Source organism: Apodemus sylvaticus, chromosome 23 (assembly GCF_947179515.1).
Source record: "Apodemus sylvaticus chromosome 23, mApoSyl1.1, whole genome shotgun sequence".
Lineage (NCBI taxonomy): Eukaryota > Metazoa > Chordata > Mammalia > Rodentia > Muridae > Apodemus > Apodemus sylvaticus.
This window is the reverse complement of record NC_067494.1, coordinates 40,739,711-40,758,041: the sequence shown is the minus strand read 5'-3', so window position 1 is coordinate 40,758,041 and position 18,331 is coordinate 40,739,711. Positions and strand designations below refer to the sequence as shown.

The 18,331-nt window shown below is 43.6% G+C and overlaps 1 protein-coding gene across 2 annotated transcripts in view; it reads left to right on the top strand.

Moving 5' to 3' along the window:
• The first annotated feature begins 12,174 nt into the window (after positions 1 to 12,174).
• Positions 12,175 to 18,331, top strand: part of Rsph3 (radial spoke head 3) — a 52,053-nt gene continuing 45,896 nt past the window's right edge. For both annotated transcript variants that reach the window (XM_052169697.1, XM_052169696.1), the window contains exon 1: positions 12,175 to 12,917. In XM_052169697.1, the coding sequence (XP_052025657.1) occupies positions 12,367 to 12,917 (551 nt within the window). In that variant the 5' untranslated portion in view covers positions 12,175 to 12,366. The remainder of the gene's footprint in view (positions 12,918 to 18,331) is intronic.

Sequence of the window (18,331 nt, the reverse complement as noted above, 5' to 3'; positions counted from 1 at the left end):
GCATGCCCGTGGGGAACTTACATACACACAGGCAAAACATAATACATAACATAAAAGGAAATCTTTTTTATGCTCTATTAAGCACCAACAATAAATCAGTCTTAAAGGGCAAGCCGCCCCCCTCTCACTGGTCAGTGAGTAAGAGCAGCCCTTTCTTAGAGCTGAGCACTAACGGAGTTATGACTTTGGTACCTTCCACGAGCCAGGCACCACAGTGAGTCTTTCAGAACTGGGGGGAAAAATGATCTCCCACCAGGTTCTTAGTGAGATAGACAGACAGACGATAGACGGATAGATGGATAGACGGATAAGTGGATGATAGATGGATGGAGATAGGAAATGGATGCATAGATGATGGATGAATGATAGATTATAGATAGATAATAGATGACAGAGTTTGTACGTATATGGACATTTTATCTATTTGGAATTTATTTATTTATTTCCCTGTTGCCCAAGCAGCCCCAGAATGTGAAATCCTCTAGCCTCCGCCTGCTGAGTGCTGGGATTACAGGCCACATTACACAATGGCTCTTAGCGACCTGCTAATGAGAATCAGAGCATTGTCTGCAGTGGCTAACCTAGATGACAAACTGGAAAGTTTTAGATGTATTCCCACTTTACTAATGAGTTGACCTCCACATGACCCTTTCTCGGGTCCTGAAAACCCTCCTCAAATGCCTATTTATTTATTTATGTAATTTAAGACAGGGTTTCTCAGTATAGCCCAAAACTCACTGTGTAGACCAGACTGACCTTGAGCTCACAGAGATCTCCAGCTTCCCAAGCTCTGTGGTTAAAGACATACACACTCATGCCTGGCTAATCACCTATATTTTAAAAAGCAACAGTGAGACCGGAAGACCCAGTACAGCTTATGTCAGATATCCATGGCTCCTCGTGATAAAGTGTGTGTCACTCTCATCGATATCTTTCTTTGACCAGCAAAGAGAAGTTGTAGGGGCCATCTCAAATATCACACGGCGGCGTGGGACTCACTTGTTTCTATGTGGCCCACTGATGTTTCCAATTTGGACTTCCTAATTCTGTTTCCATGTATGTCCATTTGCGGTGGCTGCCACAACAGCGCTGTAGCTGTAGGGGGCGCTAAGGAGCAGCAATGCCTTGTCCATGGTTCTGGAGGCTGGAAGTTGGAAATTGGTTGTTGTCAAGGTCCATTCCACTCTTATTTGACAAAAATGGTCGGTCTTAGTGTTCCTAAGAAATTTTCTTTCCTCCTATAAAGAGGGGATGGGCAGGAGGGTGACACACAGTGCACTGTAATTATTTTCAAAAGTACGCTCTGTCTCTGACCCTAGGACTTAAATAAATTGAAGCTGACCTAGATATGTTTGTTGGCTTAGGGAAATTTACCAAAATTGGGAATGTGTGCTAGAGGCAAGAACGACTGCTTAAAGCTTAAACCCAGTAAGCGCATGCACAGTGGCAGGTCCCACAGTAGTGTCAGCAGCAAGGTTTTGCAACATTAATGTTCCAAGCAATGGCTAATGCCACAGTGCTTAGAAATGCTTGGGGTGGGAATGTCTGATACCACTTATATTAATGCACACTTAAGAGATAATTAGGGGGCTGGAGAGATGGCTCAGTAGTTAAGAACACTCTCTGCTCTTCCAGAGGTCCTGCATTCAAATCCCAGCAACCACATGTGGATCATAACCATCTGTAATGGGATCAGATGCCCTCTTCTGGAGTGTCTCAAATCAGCTACAGTGTACTTACATTACATATAATAATAAATAAATAAAATTTTTAAAACTTAAAAAAAAAGGAATAATTAGATAAACACCCGATTGTAATCTTGTTGGGAGAGCTGCCAATGCAGGTTTTCCTCCTATCAGCCACGCAGGAAGCCACGTCAGATAGAATCTCAGAGAGCTGGGGGTTCTTCGTTAATTGAATTCTCTGGTCTTAACTCTTCTTTTGCAAAAGGAGAAATACTGAGGAGGCCAAAGTGTACACAGCTCGCTAGAGATGACAATGAATCTTAGCCATATCTTGAATGTAGACTGAGACACTGTATTGTCTCTGCTACAGAATACGGGTTTACTATGGGGACCAGAGAGAAATGGCTCGGCGTGTAGAAATACTTGTCGCACAAGCATGAGGACCTGAGTTCAGATCTAGCGCTCCCATTAGAGGCTGGGTGTGGCTCTATGTGCCCATGACCCCAGATCTGTGGAGAGCTCGGACAGGGAGGGGGCGCTGCTGGAGCCTTCTAGCCACTACGAGGGATTGTTTGGGTCTGTGTCCTCACTGTAATGCAGTAAACTCATGTAAAGACCACATCTCATATATCTCCAATCTCAATCAGCAGAAATCAAGAGAAATGAAGAAAGGAAGACAGGAAAGGGCCCTGACTTACTGTAAGCCATACTCAAGGAAAGAGGGGATGGCCACTGGGAGAGACCACAACCCCCAGGAGGGAACAGAGGCAGGGCTCAGCTCGTGGTACTGATGGCCACACTGTGGGAAGCACAGACACTTTGTAGACAGCTTGTGAGGAACGGCTGTCCGAGGAAATAAAACACCAGAACGGTGTCTCCCAGTGAGTGCCAGATTGGGTTCGAGAAGGATACAAGATTTAATTAAGCATGGGAAGTAGAAAAGTCAGAGTTCCAGAAGAAATAGGAATAAGTTTCTTCGATAAATCTCGGGATAAAACAGGCCTTTACAACATGATTTAAAAATCTAAAGACACAGGATGTAAGTTAGAACCTAAAATATGTGAAGTACCTGCTGCAGGTTGTTACTGAAAAGATATTTTTTTTTAAGGAAATCTTAATTGCTGAGCCATCTCTCCAGTCCCCCAAATATCAAATGTCAATTAATCTAGTCTTTAAGCCCCCAAAGAACTAGGCAAACTCAATGCAAAATATATAGGAAACAAAAATATTTTAAAAATAATTAGTTGGGGCTAGAGAGATGGATCAGTGATTAGGAGCACATTCTGCCCCCTCCAAGGTCCTGGGTTCAATTCCCAGCACCCACATGGAAGCTCACACCTGTCTGTGACTCCAGCTCCAGGGCTTCTAATACCCTCATACTGATGTACATGCAGTCAAAAAAAGAAAAAACAATGAGCACAAAATAAAATTTAAATTTAAAAAATTCTAATTAAAAGAATAATAATTGGTTTAAAAAATGTTGGCAGATCCATATGCTAATTCTAAGAATAAAATTAACTCCATGCATTCTGTGCTCTGTTAAGAGTCACCTTAGTTTGAGTCTAGTTACATAGTTTTAAGAGCTAAAGGCAAACAAAATCTTGGCTGTGTTTACAGGTAAGTGCTGCATTCAAAGCTTTTGGTTCCCCGTTCCAAAATGTCATATACCATTTGACCTTTCTCCTTTAATATGTGACTTCTGTATACAATTCCAACTGCTGGTCTCCAACTAGGGAAGGAAAGGGGACACAAGGAAGCTATTTAAAAATTTTGAATTTGTTCACAAAGACCCGTCTCAAGCGTTCTGGGGTGGGGTTCTGACGTAACTGATTGGGGGGGCGTGTCTCGGGATTCGGATACCCAGAGGTCTGTGCTCAGCACATTTGTTCCTCTGTGTTCCTCCTCTCCTTTATTTCTGCCACCTGTGCACACCGATACACTCCAGTTGGAAGGAAAGCCATCTGGGGTAAGACTTAGGTCTAACCCTACCTCTCTTTATTATGAAGAGAGGCATCCGTATATCTCCGGCCCTTTATCAAAGAGAGTAAACTCTTATTCTTCCGGTGGTTTAGATATTTGATCAGCTTTACTGAGATATAGCCATACAATCAACCTCATCTGTTCAGAATACATGGTGTGGATTCTTTTGTTGTTGTTGCTGCTGTGATTAAAAGACACTGTGGCCAAGGCAACTTAGAAACAATTGACGCTCATGGTTGTAGTAAAGTCCATGGGCAGCATGGCGGAAGCAGGCAGCAGGCAGGTAGGCATGGCGCTGGAGCAATGCCCAGACTTTGTCTCACACAGATAGCCCAATTCATGGGGCTATCAATAAATACTTGGTGCTGCCAGTTTGGTCTGGCTCGGTTTAGTTGACTAGTTTACTCAAGCGGCCACTATAGTGGGGATATACTAGTATCTCACTGTGTGCTCGTTTGCATTTTCCATTGATTAGCTGATGATGAACAGTTCCTATGTGTTTATTGCTATTTAAGAATTACCCAGCTGTCTTAGTCAGGGTTTCTATTCCTGCACAAACATCATGACCAAGAAGCAAGTTGGGGAGGAAAGGGTTTATTGAGCTTATACTTCCACGTTACAGTTCATCATTAAAGGAAATCAGGACTGGAACTCAAGCAGGTCAGGAATCCAGGAGCTGATGCAGAGGCCATGGAGGGATGTTTGTTACTGGCTTGCTTCCCCTGGCTTGCTCAGCCTGCTCTCTTATAGAACCCAAGAGCACCAGCCCAGGGATGGCACCACCCACAAGGGGCCCTCCCCACCTTGATCACTAATTGAGAAAGTGCCTCACAGTTGGATCTCATGGAGGCACTTCCCCAACTGAAGCTCCTTTCTCTGTGATAACTCCAGCCTGTGTCAAGTTGACACACAAAACTAGCCAGTACACCAGCCTTATGCCCGTCTTCCTTAAGATCATCTTTTCTCTAAGTAACAAACTGCAGCTGGTACGTCACATGTTCTGGAACTTTATGCATTCTGCGAACTCTCTGGTTTGTGAGGTTTTGTCCCAATATGTAGTTTATCAGTCACTCACGCACTGTGGGTGGTGGGCTGTGAGGCTTCAAACCCCCACCATTCCCAGTCGGCGCTCTCTCTGCCTCCTGCTTGCGGATCAGATGTAAGCTCTCGGCTGCTGCTCCAGCGCCATGCCCACCTGCCTGCTGCCCATGCTGCTTCCGCCATGCTGCCCGGGGACTTTAGATGTGACAGAACATTCACCTAGCATGATCAAGGCCCTAGGGTTCAGTCCCCAGCAGCCTGACCCCCAAAAGTAAACACCTGACTATAGATGCATTCTAGTTCTTTGATCTTTGTAACTACCCTTCTGCCTGTGGCACGCGGTGTGGACACTGGAATGTTAAAGGAAGACCTGAAACTATGTCACAACCTTCTCCTTCCCTTAGAATATGCTAAGATCTCTTATCCTTATATATTCTCAGTTAAGTCTGCCAATGCCTGGGAAGGTTTTCTTGTTTTGTTTGAGACAAGGTACTGTGTAGCCTGGGATGGTAAAGAAATCACTATATGGCCAAGGATGACTTGGAACATTAGGTCTTCTTGTCTTTAAGGGATCATAGCCCTGTGCCACCACAACCAGTGTTACATGGTGCCGGGACCCAAACCAGGCCTCCATGCATGCTAAGCAAACCCTGCCAACTGGGCTGCATCCTCAGCCTGATATCTAGAAACGTCAATTGGAGTTTAGTTAAATTCATATAACAATTTAGAGAGTTAGTACCTCAGAATGTTGAGTCTTCCATTCCATTAGAATAAAACATCTTCCCACTCATTTATGCAAAAGGGATTATAAATTCTAGCTAGCTTGTACACGAGACATCGCCCAGGTATTTTATTTGGAAGCTGGCAGCCTAGACTGGGCAGGTTTGGAGCTGCTCTAACTTATTTCCCAACCATATGTTCCTTGTTTCTTGCTGTTTCTCCTGGCCACGTGCTCATGGTCCATCACCTCTCCTCTGTCACCTGTGTCCTCTCTTCTCTCCTTTTGGTCTCTTCTGAAACCCCCTCACTCAATCCTCAAATCCTGCCTTTCATCCTCCACTGCCCAATCACAGGTTCTAGCCTTTTATTGATGAGTTAAACTGGGGAATGAGGTTTATACAGCATCGCTTGGTGTATCGTGGGAGCCAGTGTCTAAGTACAAGCAGCACCAGAAAAAAAGGTTTTGGAAACTGAACCTTAGGCCTCATGCATATGATGCAATCGACCTAACAATGAACTATACCCAGCCCTCATTTAGCCATTTGAGGATTTCTCTCAGTCATTTTCTGTAGTTTCCATGTCCAGCAATATTTATTATCAGATTCATTCACAAATCTCTTTAATCTCTAGGAGTGACAGGACATTTTAGAAGTTTTGTCTCTCCCGCGGGAATGAGTAGTCAGACATCAATCAATTGGATTTGGCTTAGAGCAGTACAGGTGTTTGAGAGGGGATCTCTCTAGGGCAAGATGCACAATTTTACAATTTACAGGGGTCTTTTTGATACTACAGTGTGCTATAACTTATGTTGACTAGATAAATGATCCCCATCTTTAAGAGTTGTTGGTCAATCTTTCTTAGTGTAAGTCCCAAAGGAACAGATTTCAGCTGCATAAATCTCAGTGTGCTGGGGCCTGAGCAAGTTTACAGTCTGTTTAGGCACCAAGTCTTATGAAGTCATTCTTAGGAATAATACAGTTCAAGAGCCATAGCGTACATATTATTTCCAACCACAATGAAAATCCTCTAACATTTTGCTACAATGCTCAGATAAAACCAACGGGAATCAATGAAACAAGCACTAGCTAGCTGGCCTATCCCCTAACAGTACGGCCCCCATTGTGCATGTTTCCCAAGAGAAGGACTAATGTTCTGGGCTGCATTCAGATTCTATACTCTTCTGTAATTAGTCTTTCCTATTTTACAAATCTTAAGTTTTTAACACCGCAATATAATCCAATAATAAAGCAGATATTAACCAAAGAAACTCGTAGCCTTAAATTAAAATTTTGCAGCCGGACGGTGGTGGCGCACACCTGTAATCCCAGCACTCTAGGAGGCAGAGGCAGGTGGATTTCTGAGTTTGAGGCCAGGATGGTCTACTGAGTGAGTCCCAAGACAGCCAGGGCTATACAGAGAAACCCTGTCTCGATAAAACAACAACAACAAAAACAAACAAACAAACAAAAAAACAAAAAAAGTTAAAATTTTGCAAATCTAAAAGCACTTTTAATTCCTCCCGCCCACATGTCCTGTGTGTTTAAGCCATGGCACACAGTTTAGGGCTGTACTGAGATGGCATGAAGGGGAAGACAAGAACCAGTGAATGAAATCACAGAATCACAGGCCTTGGCATAACCTGCCAATTAAAAAGAAATGCATTCAGGTCTCAGATCCTTTGGCAAAAATAACTCTCATTTTCAAGAATAGAAAGTGTTAGGGGAGTTTTATATCTTCTTACAGGAAATTTCCATCCACTGGATGTGAATTTTACTTTTCATTCAAATACACAACATGTTTTGATACTGAAAACTTCCCAAGAAGACGGGCACTATTCTGCACACTCTGAGTCATGGTTTTACTCTGACTGGCGAGTGTGTGCTCACCCTGGCTCTTACTAGAGAGAATCATCAAAGCCGTTAGATCAAAAGGAAATGATCAGAACATCCTGTCTGGTTCTCAGTTCTGTAGGAAATTGAAAAGCAGCGGGTCTATAGTTCTGAGTATTACCACCTGATTCAAGGAACCTCCGGCACAACACCATCAGCCTGAAAGCCAGACTCCTTTGGGCCAGAATGAGGTTCAAAGGACCCGATGTTTATATGATTCTGGAGTTTTTCTATAGGAAAAAGAAATGCTTGCAAATACAAATTAAATCACAAACACAGATGCTTATCTAGGATGAAAAACACATTGTGAATTATAAACTTAGGAAGACTAAAAAATTCATAAAAATTTCCACCTGAACAGAATACAGTTTTATCAACTTCACAATACATTTATCTGTATGTTAATTAAAGATTATTTAAGTCATTTCTTCCTAAGAAGAAATATATAAGATACATATTTTAATATATGCATGTATATATCAATATATTATATATTAAAATACATATATGTATATTTTAATGCTTCCTATAGAAAGGGACAGCAGTTTTCTTTGAGTGTGGTTAATACTGAGATTCCTTTCAACATTTCAAGTTTAGAGGGATTTACTTGCTTTAGCTTTTGAAGTTGATAGCAACATGTAGATGTTTAAGGTCACATATTTTTGTCACATATTTTTCATACATGAGCTAGAAAACCTAGGAAGCTATCCACACACCACATTCTGTTGCCTGTCTGCCTTTCGTGTCTTTGGCCCTCTCTACATGCCAGCTTTCTCTCTACGCCAACCTCTCTGTGGAACTGCTCGCTCACAGCTATAACCTACCAACACGACATGTGACCGTGAAGTTCAGATTAGCATAGCCAGCACAGAACTCTGGGCAGCTCATCCCTCCGACAGCTACCTGCATCTCAGTGAATTGTGTGTTTGCTTTTGTCTCATTTGAGTTGGAAGCATGGCTTCCATCCTGTGTCCGTCTAGTCCTCACCCCCATGTATAATGCTTTACTAAGTGCTCCAGTTTCATTCTGCTGCAGTGACAAATACCATGACCAAAGCAACTTAGGGAAGGGAAGGACTTATTTCATCTTGTGGAGGGAAGTCAGGGCAGGGAACCAAGCAGAAACATAGAGGAATGAATGCTGACTTGGTTATAGACCCATGCTTACAGATACAGCCCAGGACCACCGGCCAAGGGAATGGCGCTTCCAGCAGTGGACTGAGCTCCTACACATCAATGAAGGCAACCAAGACAGTCCATCCCCCTACAGACGTGCCCACAGGTCACTGCGATCTGGGCAATCCTTCGACTGAGCCCTTCCTGGTGACTCTACACCTGTCATCCCAAGAGTTAAAGCTAAAACATGGTGTTATCTTAGATTCCCAAAATATCCCAAACACTCCTCTTCTAGTTTCTCTGCTACTGTTCTAGCTCCAGGCCCGTCCCCTCTCTGAAGCACGACACTCCTTCTTAACTAGTATCTTAGCCCAGGCAATGCATTCTTTACACAGAATTAACGATCTCTGTGAAAGCAGTCTAGGCCATCGGACTTTCCCTAAAGACCTCTGTGGCTCTCCTGAGTCCACGCCTCCTGTCCTATGAGGGCCCGCTGATTTGACTGCTCACCACCTCCGACACCTCTCAAAGCTCTCTCCCAACTTGAAACTCCTAACTCTGGTCACCCTGCCTTCCTTCAGCTCCTCAGCATAGCAAGCTTGCCTAGAAACAGCGACTCGGCCATCACCTGCTGCCTGGCCTGCTCACCCAGCGAACAGCTACGGAGCTGAGTCCTTTCTACGGCACGCAGGTCTCTGTTGAACTTTATTTCCTTGGGCTTTATCTGCCTTTTAATCCAAGGTGAACCTTCTGTAACATCTCATGTTTTCATCTAAGCACTTTGCTTCACTAACATTTCCTTCCTTGTCTGGTTCACTTGCCTATCATCTGATCCACGATGTTAGGAAGAAAGTTTCCATGTTTCTCTAGGGCTCATGGGTTTACCTGGTGATGGGATCAAACAGACCAGCGTTCAATCCTCCCTGTCACTGCTCTGCTTATGACATTGCTAAGGTTCCTTCAGGTTTCAGTTCTGCCTGACAAACGGGAATGTTCGAATTGATATCATTACAACTAAATGAAATCACATGTGTGAAGTAGGGAGCCCAGCGTCTGCTGTGTTATAATCCCCACTGTGAAGACGGCTGGTATGGCCAGGGTATAAAGGACTAGAATCCCAGGCAGGGGAGAAACACAGGAAGTAGTACAGGACTTTCTGTCACTTTCCCTCTTCAAAGCATTTCGTTAGTTTCTGTGCAGGGCATTTAAGTCAAGCACAAAGCTATGACCTGGAGCCTTTCTACTGTAGGGAGAGAAAGACTGGAGTTGAGAACCACAGACAAGGCTTGAAGTGACAGGGGCTGTAACGAGGCCAGCCCGACAACTTGCTTGGCTTTTAATTGGAGTTACCTGCTGAATTCTAAGCTGAAATGGAAAAAAAATACATATACAGTTCAAGTTCATCCAAAGATGGATGCCTGCCAAACATCCTTAAGATTGAAAGACCTATGCATGCTCTAGGATAACAGCAACCAGGAAAAACACAATTAAATGCAGACTCAAAATGCCTGAAATCCCTTAAGGCCATCTTCTCTCACTCTAACTGCCAGCTACAGGAAGATCAAATCTTTAAGCTGGGAAAGGAAGTACCTCAGTTACTCGAGCACTTGCGTGGCTAGCAGGCTCGAGGATGTGAGGTTGATCCTCAGTATCAAAATAAGTGATTAATGTAATCCTCTCTCCATAAAACCAGCCAAGGTATTTGGGCAAGGTTTACGGCACACTGTGCAACATTTACCCATAGTCTTAACCGTCACCTTCGGCTTCTCTCCTTCTCGTATGACCATGTCCAGTCCGTTTGTTTTAACTACAAGTCTCCGTCTCCCTCTTGGCCAGGAAAACTGGGTAACAGTGTCCTTGACTCTGCCACAGGGTAGTCTATTCTCAATGAAGAAACCGGAGTGGGGGGGAGGTCTTTTTTATCAAATTGTTAAAACTTCTTAGTGGCTTTTAGCCCTCAAGTAAATGCCCAAGCTTTCACACTGACTTTCAGAACATGCAACGTGGTTACTGACATCATTTCCCTTTTGTCTTCACAGCTCCACCCACTCTTCTTTGTCTGATGTGAGAACTCTGTTCCTGCTGCTTCCTTGATCTGGAATGTTCTGCCAGTCTGAAGTTTCATTACTTCTCCCCCTCCTCATCTTTGCTGGGATGAGAGCATCCTTCTTCAGCCTTCTTTAACCAACCTAAAATTCCTCTTTCCCTATACCTAACCTTCCATGCTGCATTTTTTCTCTTGGTTCTTATAACATCTAATTTTTACTCCCTTGCCTTGTTTTTATGATTCGTCTATTAAAATATAAATTCCACAAAGACAAAAGTGTCAAATTAAAAAAAAAAACCCAAAACTTCTAAACCTTTAGTTTCCAAAGTATGACTAGTGCTTGTCATATAGCAAATATTCAAAATCCTTTGGCCAAATCATTGTATTTCAGACCATACAAAAGACTCTACACAAAAGGTTTTATTATTGTAAATATGTAAGTGCTACTATAACCAAAGAAGTAAATGAGGTTGCCCTGGGAGTCAAATAAAGAGAACCAGACTGTGGCTAGAAACCTACAGAACATTTAGTAGCTATCACATTATTAATAAATTCCGGCTACGGCTGGATGGCACAGTTGGCAATCCACTCAGTACCTGCTCTTCCCTAGAATAACCTTAAATAACCAATTTGCTCCTCCTTCCTCCTGGGAAACAGGGTGCTAAAACTTAAGTTTTAGCTCTGAACTTAAGTAAAAGAACGCTTTATTGCTTTAGCTGTTTGGAATCGCCCCCTGTTCCAAGGGGGCAAAAACATTCTGATAAGCTGTTCAACATTTCTACAAAATAATGTTAACTTTTCTTCTGCATTCCTCCAAGTCATCTACACACACCCTCCTGGATTTCTAAATGTCAGACTTATACACCTTTAATCACACCCACTTATTTTTAGTATATGAGTCTGACTTTTGTCTCTCCATACTGTGTGTGAGTTCCGGTGCACAAACTCGGATCAACAAGCTTGCTTTTAGCCTCTAAGCAATGGCCCCATCAGGGACATTCAGGGACCCCAGATGCTAATCTTGACATTATATTCACTCCAATGTCACTTTCTCAAAAGCTTCAAAATGAGTCAGATCGAAAGTCTTCAGCAGTGTCTCTCTATAGCATTTACTACACACGTTTTAGTATACTTATAGAATGGTGACTGTCTGCTTTAAACAGTAAACTGCATTAACTAGGTACAGTTCTAAGTTATTGAAGCTTCAAATAACACTTTAAATCCTCACAAACCCTAAGGGATAAATTCTACTTCCATGTTGTAGGGAAAAACAAAGCGTGTACGCACAAAAATTATAACCATTCGCCCACGTGTTGCTGGGCTAGCACACTGCAGAAGCGCGATTAAAACCAAGGAGCACTTAGCTGCCCTGAAGGTGTTAACTGCAAACCCACGTAATCACAAGGGATGCATACACTTACACAAAAAAAACTAACCTCTTTAAAGTTCTAAAATAAAATCCTATAAGGCTCCGATCTTGGGCACCTGAAGGATGAAAGCGTATAGGAACACTGCTTCATCAACAACCTACCCAGCCCTTTCCAAAAGTTACAGGTCTAAAGGATGGCTCAAGTCGCTGTGGGAGCCGAAGGTGAGTGGAGAAGGCAGGCGCGGCAATTCACGCCAGGTAGAGGAGGAGGAACTGGGAAACAGGAGACAGCCCGCCCCGCTCGCCCCGCTCGCCCCGCCCGCCTCTGCCCCAGCGCGTAACAGAGCCGGGAGCCAGGCTGCCAAGGGCGTGTCACCGCCCGGGTCGCGGGAAGTCCGGCGGCGTGGCTGGAGTAGAAACTACCGGGGACGGCCCTTGAAAGATCAGGAGCACATGGGCCTGCAGGGATGGCACTGACAGCAGCCCCCGCGCCGGGCCATACGGCGTTACCTTCGCCCGGATGGCCGCTACCACCAACATCTGGGCGGCCCTGCCAGCCAAGAAGTCGCCCCTGCGCATGCGTGCCCGAGGACCAGCAGGTGGGCGGGGCCACGAGACGGAAGTGCCCTTTACTACAGACCCTTCCGGAAACCCAGCTGGCCGGATCTGCCTGGAGTTCCTGCCTCCAGGCGGAACCTTGGGTTGCTCGGCAACCGGTGCGGGCGCGACTGACTCGCTCCAAGTTCCCGGGAGAAACCCTAGGGTACCAGCAACCTGCTGCTGGAGCCCCCTCGCGTCCCGCCCGCTTCCCCGAGATCCGCGTCCTCTCGGATCGCAGCATCCCTGCCCTTGGCACTACTTACACGTCTCCCGCTACGACGACCTCTTAGCCCCTACCTGCTTCAGAGCCCACCTTCACCGAAGGGGAGGCGATTCGACCCCCAACATGGCGTCGGCGATGACAGACCGTAACCCTCGGGCAGCCGAGGCCTCAGGCACATACACCTATACCAGCAGGCCCCGGGCCGTGGCTTGCCAGCGCCGCCGCTACCGGGACAGCATTTTGCAGCCGTGAGTGACCAAAGTAGCTCCTGTCTGGTCTCCGTTTTGCATCCCTTCTGCTCTCCCTTAGCTACGCAACTATGTGGTACACACGGTTATGGACACCACCAAACACTATACGAGGGTATTCACCTACACATTCTTTCTTAGTCCACAGTTGTGCCAAGTTGGTATCATCACTCCATCATGCAGATAAGGAAAGTGAAGCACAGAAGATAGCATGTACCAAATGAGAGAACCAGCCACATAAAAGCTCTTCTTTAATATCACTCTGGGTGGAATTAGGTTAGCCCTCCATGCAGGACCACAAAACATACTGTTACCCTAGTGAATGTTTACAGATATTCAGGCCGGCGTATGTAATAAAGACTACAGAGTTTATGGTTCTCAGAGTTCTAAAGCTTCAAGTTTTGGAATAGCAGGGCTTGAGAGTGCACGCTTTAGCTCTATACCTTTTGCTCGCCTAGAACCTCGCCTAACACATAGGAAATTCGTAGTGTAAATTGAAGTGGCGATTGAACACTTGAAACTCTTGGCGGGGAGGCGGGGAGGCGGGGAGGGGGCGCGGCAGGGGGCGGGGCCCAGAGACAGGCCGGTTATCCCAGAGGCAGAAGCAGTAGGATGTCTGAATTATTTTTGTAACTAGTTGATTTTTATGTTGAAGTAACAGGGTATCAAAGCAATGCGGAAACCATGGGAAATGTTTCATGGAAGTGGTTACTTACAATGTAGATTAATTGAGACTCTTAACCAAAAGAACCACCATACCCTAGTAAATAAGCATTTCCCAGGGGATATCATTAGCTAAACTTGCTGGTGAGTGACCGTATAACCACATCCAAAGACTCTTTATCTTTAGGTCAGCATGCCTCAAGTTCTACAAAGTCCTTAGTCCAGTCTTGTTCAAAAGTTTCTATATCGACCTTGACCATAGTAAATAAGTTTTCGAGTTAACACGTGACTAAACAGGATGTGTTTAAAGGGAGCAAAATTACAAATTATCTTGATTAGATATAAGACTGGGCTGAATCCCAGTATTATATTTAGATATGAGAAGCCAATTTCACCAACACAGAAATGGGAATATCTATTTTTTTTTCTCTCTGAGAAAGTTAAAATTTTTAAAACACTACAAGCCAGATGTGGTTCAAGGGCTTCTGCCTTTTTGTAGCACAATAAATTATAAACCTGAACAAGAAGGGTTTTTTGTTTGTTTGTTTGTCTTGTGGTTTTGTCTTTTTGTCTTTTTTGTTTTGTTTTTGTTTGGTTTTTTTGGGTTTTTTGGTTGTTGTTGGTTTTTTTTTTTTTTTTTTTTTTTTTTTTTTTTTTTTTTTTTTTGGTTTTTCGAGACAGGGTTTCTCTGTGTAGTTCTGGCTGTCCTGGAACTCACTCTGTAGACCAGTCTGGCCTCGAACTCAGAAATCTGCCTGCCTCTGCCTCCCAAGTGCTGGGATTAAAGGCGTGCGCCACCATCACCTGGCCAGACAAGAAGTTTTAACAAAATGAGCATCCCTAGTCTGGAAACCCGAAGCTTTTTACCTGTATATGTGAGTGTCTCTTTGTGTATGTGCGTGGGAGTGCAGGGGTCAGTGGACCCCTGAAAAGGCCGTCAGAGCCTTGGAGCTGGAGCTGCAGAGAGTTGTGAGCTGCCTGCCATGGGTGCTGGGAACCAAACTCTGATCTTCTGCAAGAGCAGGGTGGGCTTTTAACCCTTGAGCGATCCCACCAGTCCCCAAACCCGAATATCTTTGAGTGCCAATGCCACAGCAGAAAATTCCACATAAGACATTGTGGTGACCAATCATAGTCAGAATACAGGTACAGTAAAAATACTGTATGTAATTATCTCCAGGCCGTATGTAGGCATATGTGAAGCATGCTTACATTTGAGTCATTTATATGCAAATATTCCAAACTGAGAAAAAAAATCTCAAATACATCTAGTCTCAAGTATTTCAGCTAAGGGTACTCAGAAGATTACAAATGCATAAACAGTTAAATTCACTTACAGGCTCATGTCCAAACTGAAAAAGTGAAGACCTTATTGTACAGATCCCTTGTTAAAGAGCATGTAAACCTTCTAGTGAGTATGTTTAATTCAAAGAAATGAAAAACTTGCACCATCCCTTTTGACACTGACCTAATGAAGCTTAGCAGTGTCATGGCAGACAGACTATTGATGGCTTCCTAGAGATGTCCTCCCATAATCCCCAGAACCTGTGAACACTTTTCCTTGTGTGGTCGAATGCTCTCATTAGTATAGTTAAATTTCAGGTGTTAAAATGAGGAGGTTATCCTGAACTGTCTGAGTGGGGCTGTATCTCAGTGAGCCGACACAAGTGGGGGGAGACAGGCCGAGTCACAGAAGCTGTGAGGACAGAGCGGAGGCTGGAGGAGGGCTCTGTTAGTTTCCTCTGCCTGGTTGCTATGATCAGATGCTGCACCGACGCAAACCTAACACAGGAAGAGTTTATTTTGGCTTCCAGTTCAACGGGATGCATCGTAGTGGCAGGGAAAGTACCATGGCTGTGGACACCATGGTTGCAGTCACAAAGCAGAGACAGATGAGTGCTGGTATTCAGCTGGCTTCCCCCTCTTTATTCTGTATGGTACTCCAGACCTGGAATGATGCTATCCACAGTGTCTATCCACAAACCCAGCCCTACAGAAGGTACTGGAAGGAAAACTCCACCCCAAGGAGGTTAACTACATCCATGAAAACACAGGAAATAGATAATTTTCCACCAACAAAACCAAAAGAAGGGAAGAAAACATACACACACACACACACACACATTACCACACCACCACCACCAACAACAAAATAACAGGAGTTCCATCATTTTATTAGGCACTAACTAGCCGGTTTAAACAAGTACAGGAAAGCAATGAGAGAGTGTATGTTGCTCTCTCAATGACATAAGGCCTCGCTCACCCTCCAGCGGCCTTTTGTATCTCTGGAGGTGAGTGGGCCTGGCTGAGGGCTGCCAAGCTAGCAAAGGCCTCATGCTTGCCTCAACCGCTTCTCCTTGCCTTGTCGAAGCTAGGCCTTTTCTTCTGTACTGTTTTCTAGATATATATGTGATATTGTATACTTGTATATTGATACTATATATTTGATTTTTATATTTAATCCTAGTTTTAGTTCATTTTTACATTTTCATACCAGTGATGTACATTTTCTTAGTCTAAATATGCAGGCAAAGAATTGAAGCCCTGTCCTGTAAGGTTTTAACATGCGGATGAATTTGTATAACGTTTTCATTCAGATTTAACGAGACCCCTGCAATGGGAATTGTTCCCACTTATTATACACCGCTATTGTGACAGTTACTAGAGCTGTCACTACAACTCTGAGAAGCAGGTGACATTTCTTTCATTTCCCAGGTTATGCAACTAATACATTATAGCCACAGTCTATACACAGATCGATTTGACAGCCCCATGGTTTCTTCTTCCTTCTAGACCAGTTATGGGCCAGTTTGTTGTACATGAAAGCAATTAGGGTCTTTTTAAGCCATTCATATGCAGTACCTGCCATGTGTATCAGCGTGCTAGAATCCAGAGAGACGCTTATGAAAAAAGGACTGTGGCATTACCCTTAGGGGTCTCCCAAATACTGTGAAAACCAGGCACTAAACATGTCTCTGATATACCAAGAGAGAAGCAAGGCATGCAGGGAGGGCATAGAAGCCCACCATCCCCATGGGGGAGTCAGGAGCGTGTAGAAGGATCTGAGGAAATAGCCAAAAGAATTTGGAGATTAGAAGAAGAAATCACATGTTCAAAACTCCCATAAAAGAGAAAGAGTAAAAGAACAATAGATAGATAGATAGATAGATAGATAGATAGATAGACAGACAGATAGACAGACAATAGGTAGATAGATAGACGATAGATAGATAGATAGATAGATAGATACAATAGGTAGATAGATAGATAGATAGATAGACAATAGATAGACAGATAGATAGATAGATAGATACAGACAATAGATAGATAGACAGATACAGACAATAGATAGATAGATAGATAGATAGATAGATAGATGGATGAATGGATGGATTGACGGACGGACGGAAGGACGGACGGACAGACAGATGGACGGACGGACAGACGGATGGATGGATGGATGGATTGACGGACGGATGGACGGAAGGACAGACAGACAGACAGACAGACAGATAGATAGATGGATGGATGGATGCAGAAAGAAGTCAAGTCTGTTTGGAGACTCTGAAAGACCAATGTGGCTAGAAAACAGGGAGAGCAGGAAGAAAGGGGCCCACATAGGCATGGGAAAGTGGCAGGGGCAAACTGTGTGAAGCCAGTGAGGGAGGCTACAGTCAGCTTTCCCTTCCATGCTAGTGGTGCTGGAAACAGAGAGGGCAAAGGAGGAGAAAAGGTGATGGCTGGGGTGGGGTGGGGGCTAGATTATCCCCACTGTTGGTTTTCAGCTTATAAAGGTAAAGTACCCTTATAGAAACAAGAGGAACTAACGGTAGATGGATAAAGACACTTAATCATCTCCTGCTCACTTTTGCATTGTCACTGTTTAGCACTGTTCTTTTTTATATCTATATAAATGGTTTTATATATATATATATATATATATATATATATATATATATATATATATATATATATATATACTCACATATATATGTGTGTGTGTGTGTGTATATATATGCATTTCTTCCCAAAATAAAATTAAAGTAGTATATACTATTCTGCAGTTAGCTTTGTCCCCACATTAAATAAGCTTTAAATCTATGTTTCTACTATTTTCTTTTTCTAAATTACTGATTGAGTCAGAGAGCTCCTGACCTAATCATCTCTGGAACATCACAGACATCTAGAAGCATCTAAGAGCTTCACTAATCTCCTAGGTATCTTTCAATCCAGTTAATCAAGTCAAGGTGAACCATCACAGTTTATCTCACAGCAACAGTAACATACACAAGTCTGATACTCTTCTGCCTTCTTAGTAATTGGATCACTCAGTTGTTTTCCATAGTATCATGGTAATGCGGAGTACGGGTGTAACCGTCATCGTTCAGACTTTGCACTGTTGGTAGATACTCACTTTGCAGCTAGCTGTTGCTACAAAGAATGAGGTTTGGCAGACCAGCTCTATGTACTGGGCCTTCTATGTACTTCTGAGGCAGGTTCTTAGGAATGTGATCATTAAGCCATACACACACACACACACACACATACACATACACACACTCACACACCGTGAGCAAATACAATAAACCTGTCTTCCAAGAATATTTAAACAAATTATATCCTTATCAACACTTGGTATCATGGTTTTACTGTTTTGATAGTGTCAACTGGTATTTTCTCTTATTATTTTAATAGTAGGAGGCACTAACCAAGTCAGTACTACTTGGACAGTCTCTGTTCCAAAATGTCAC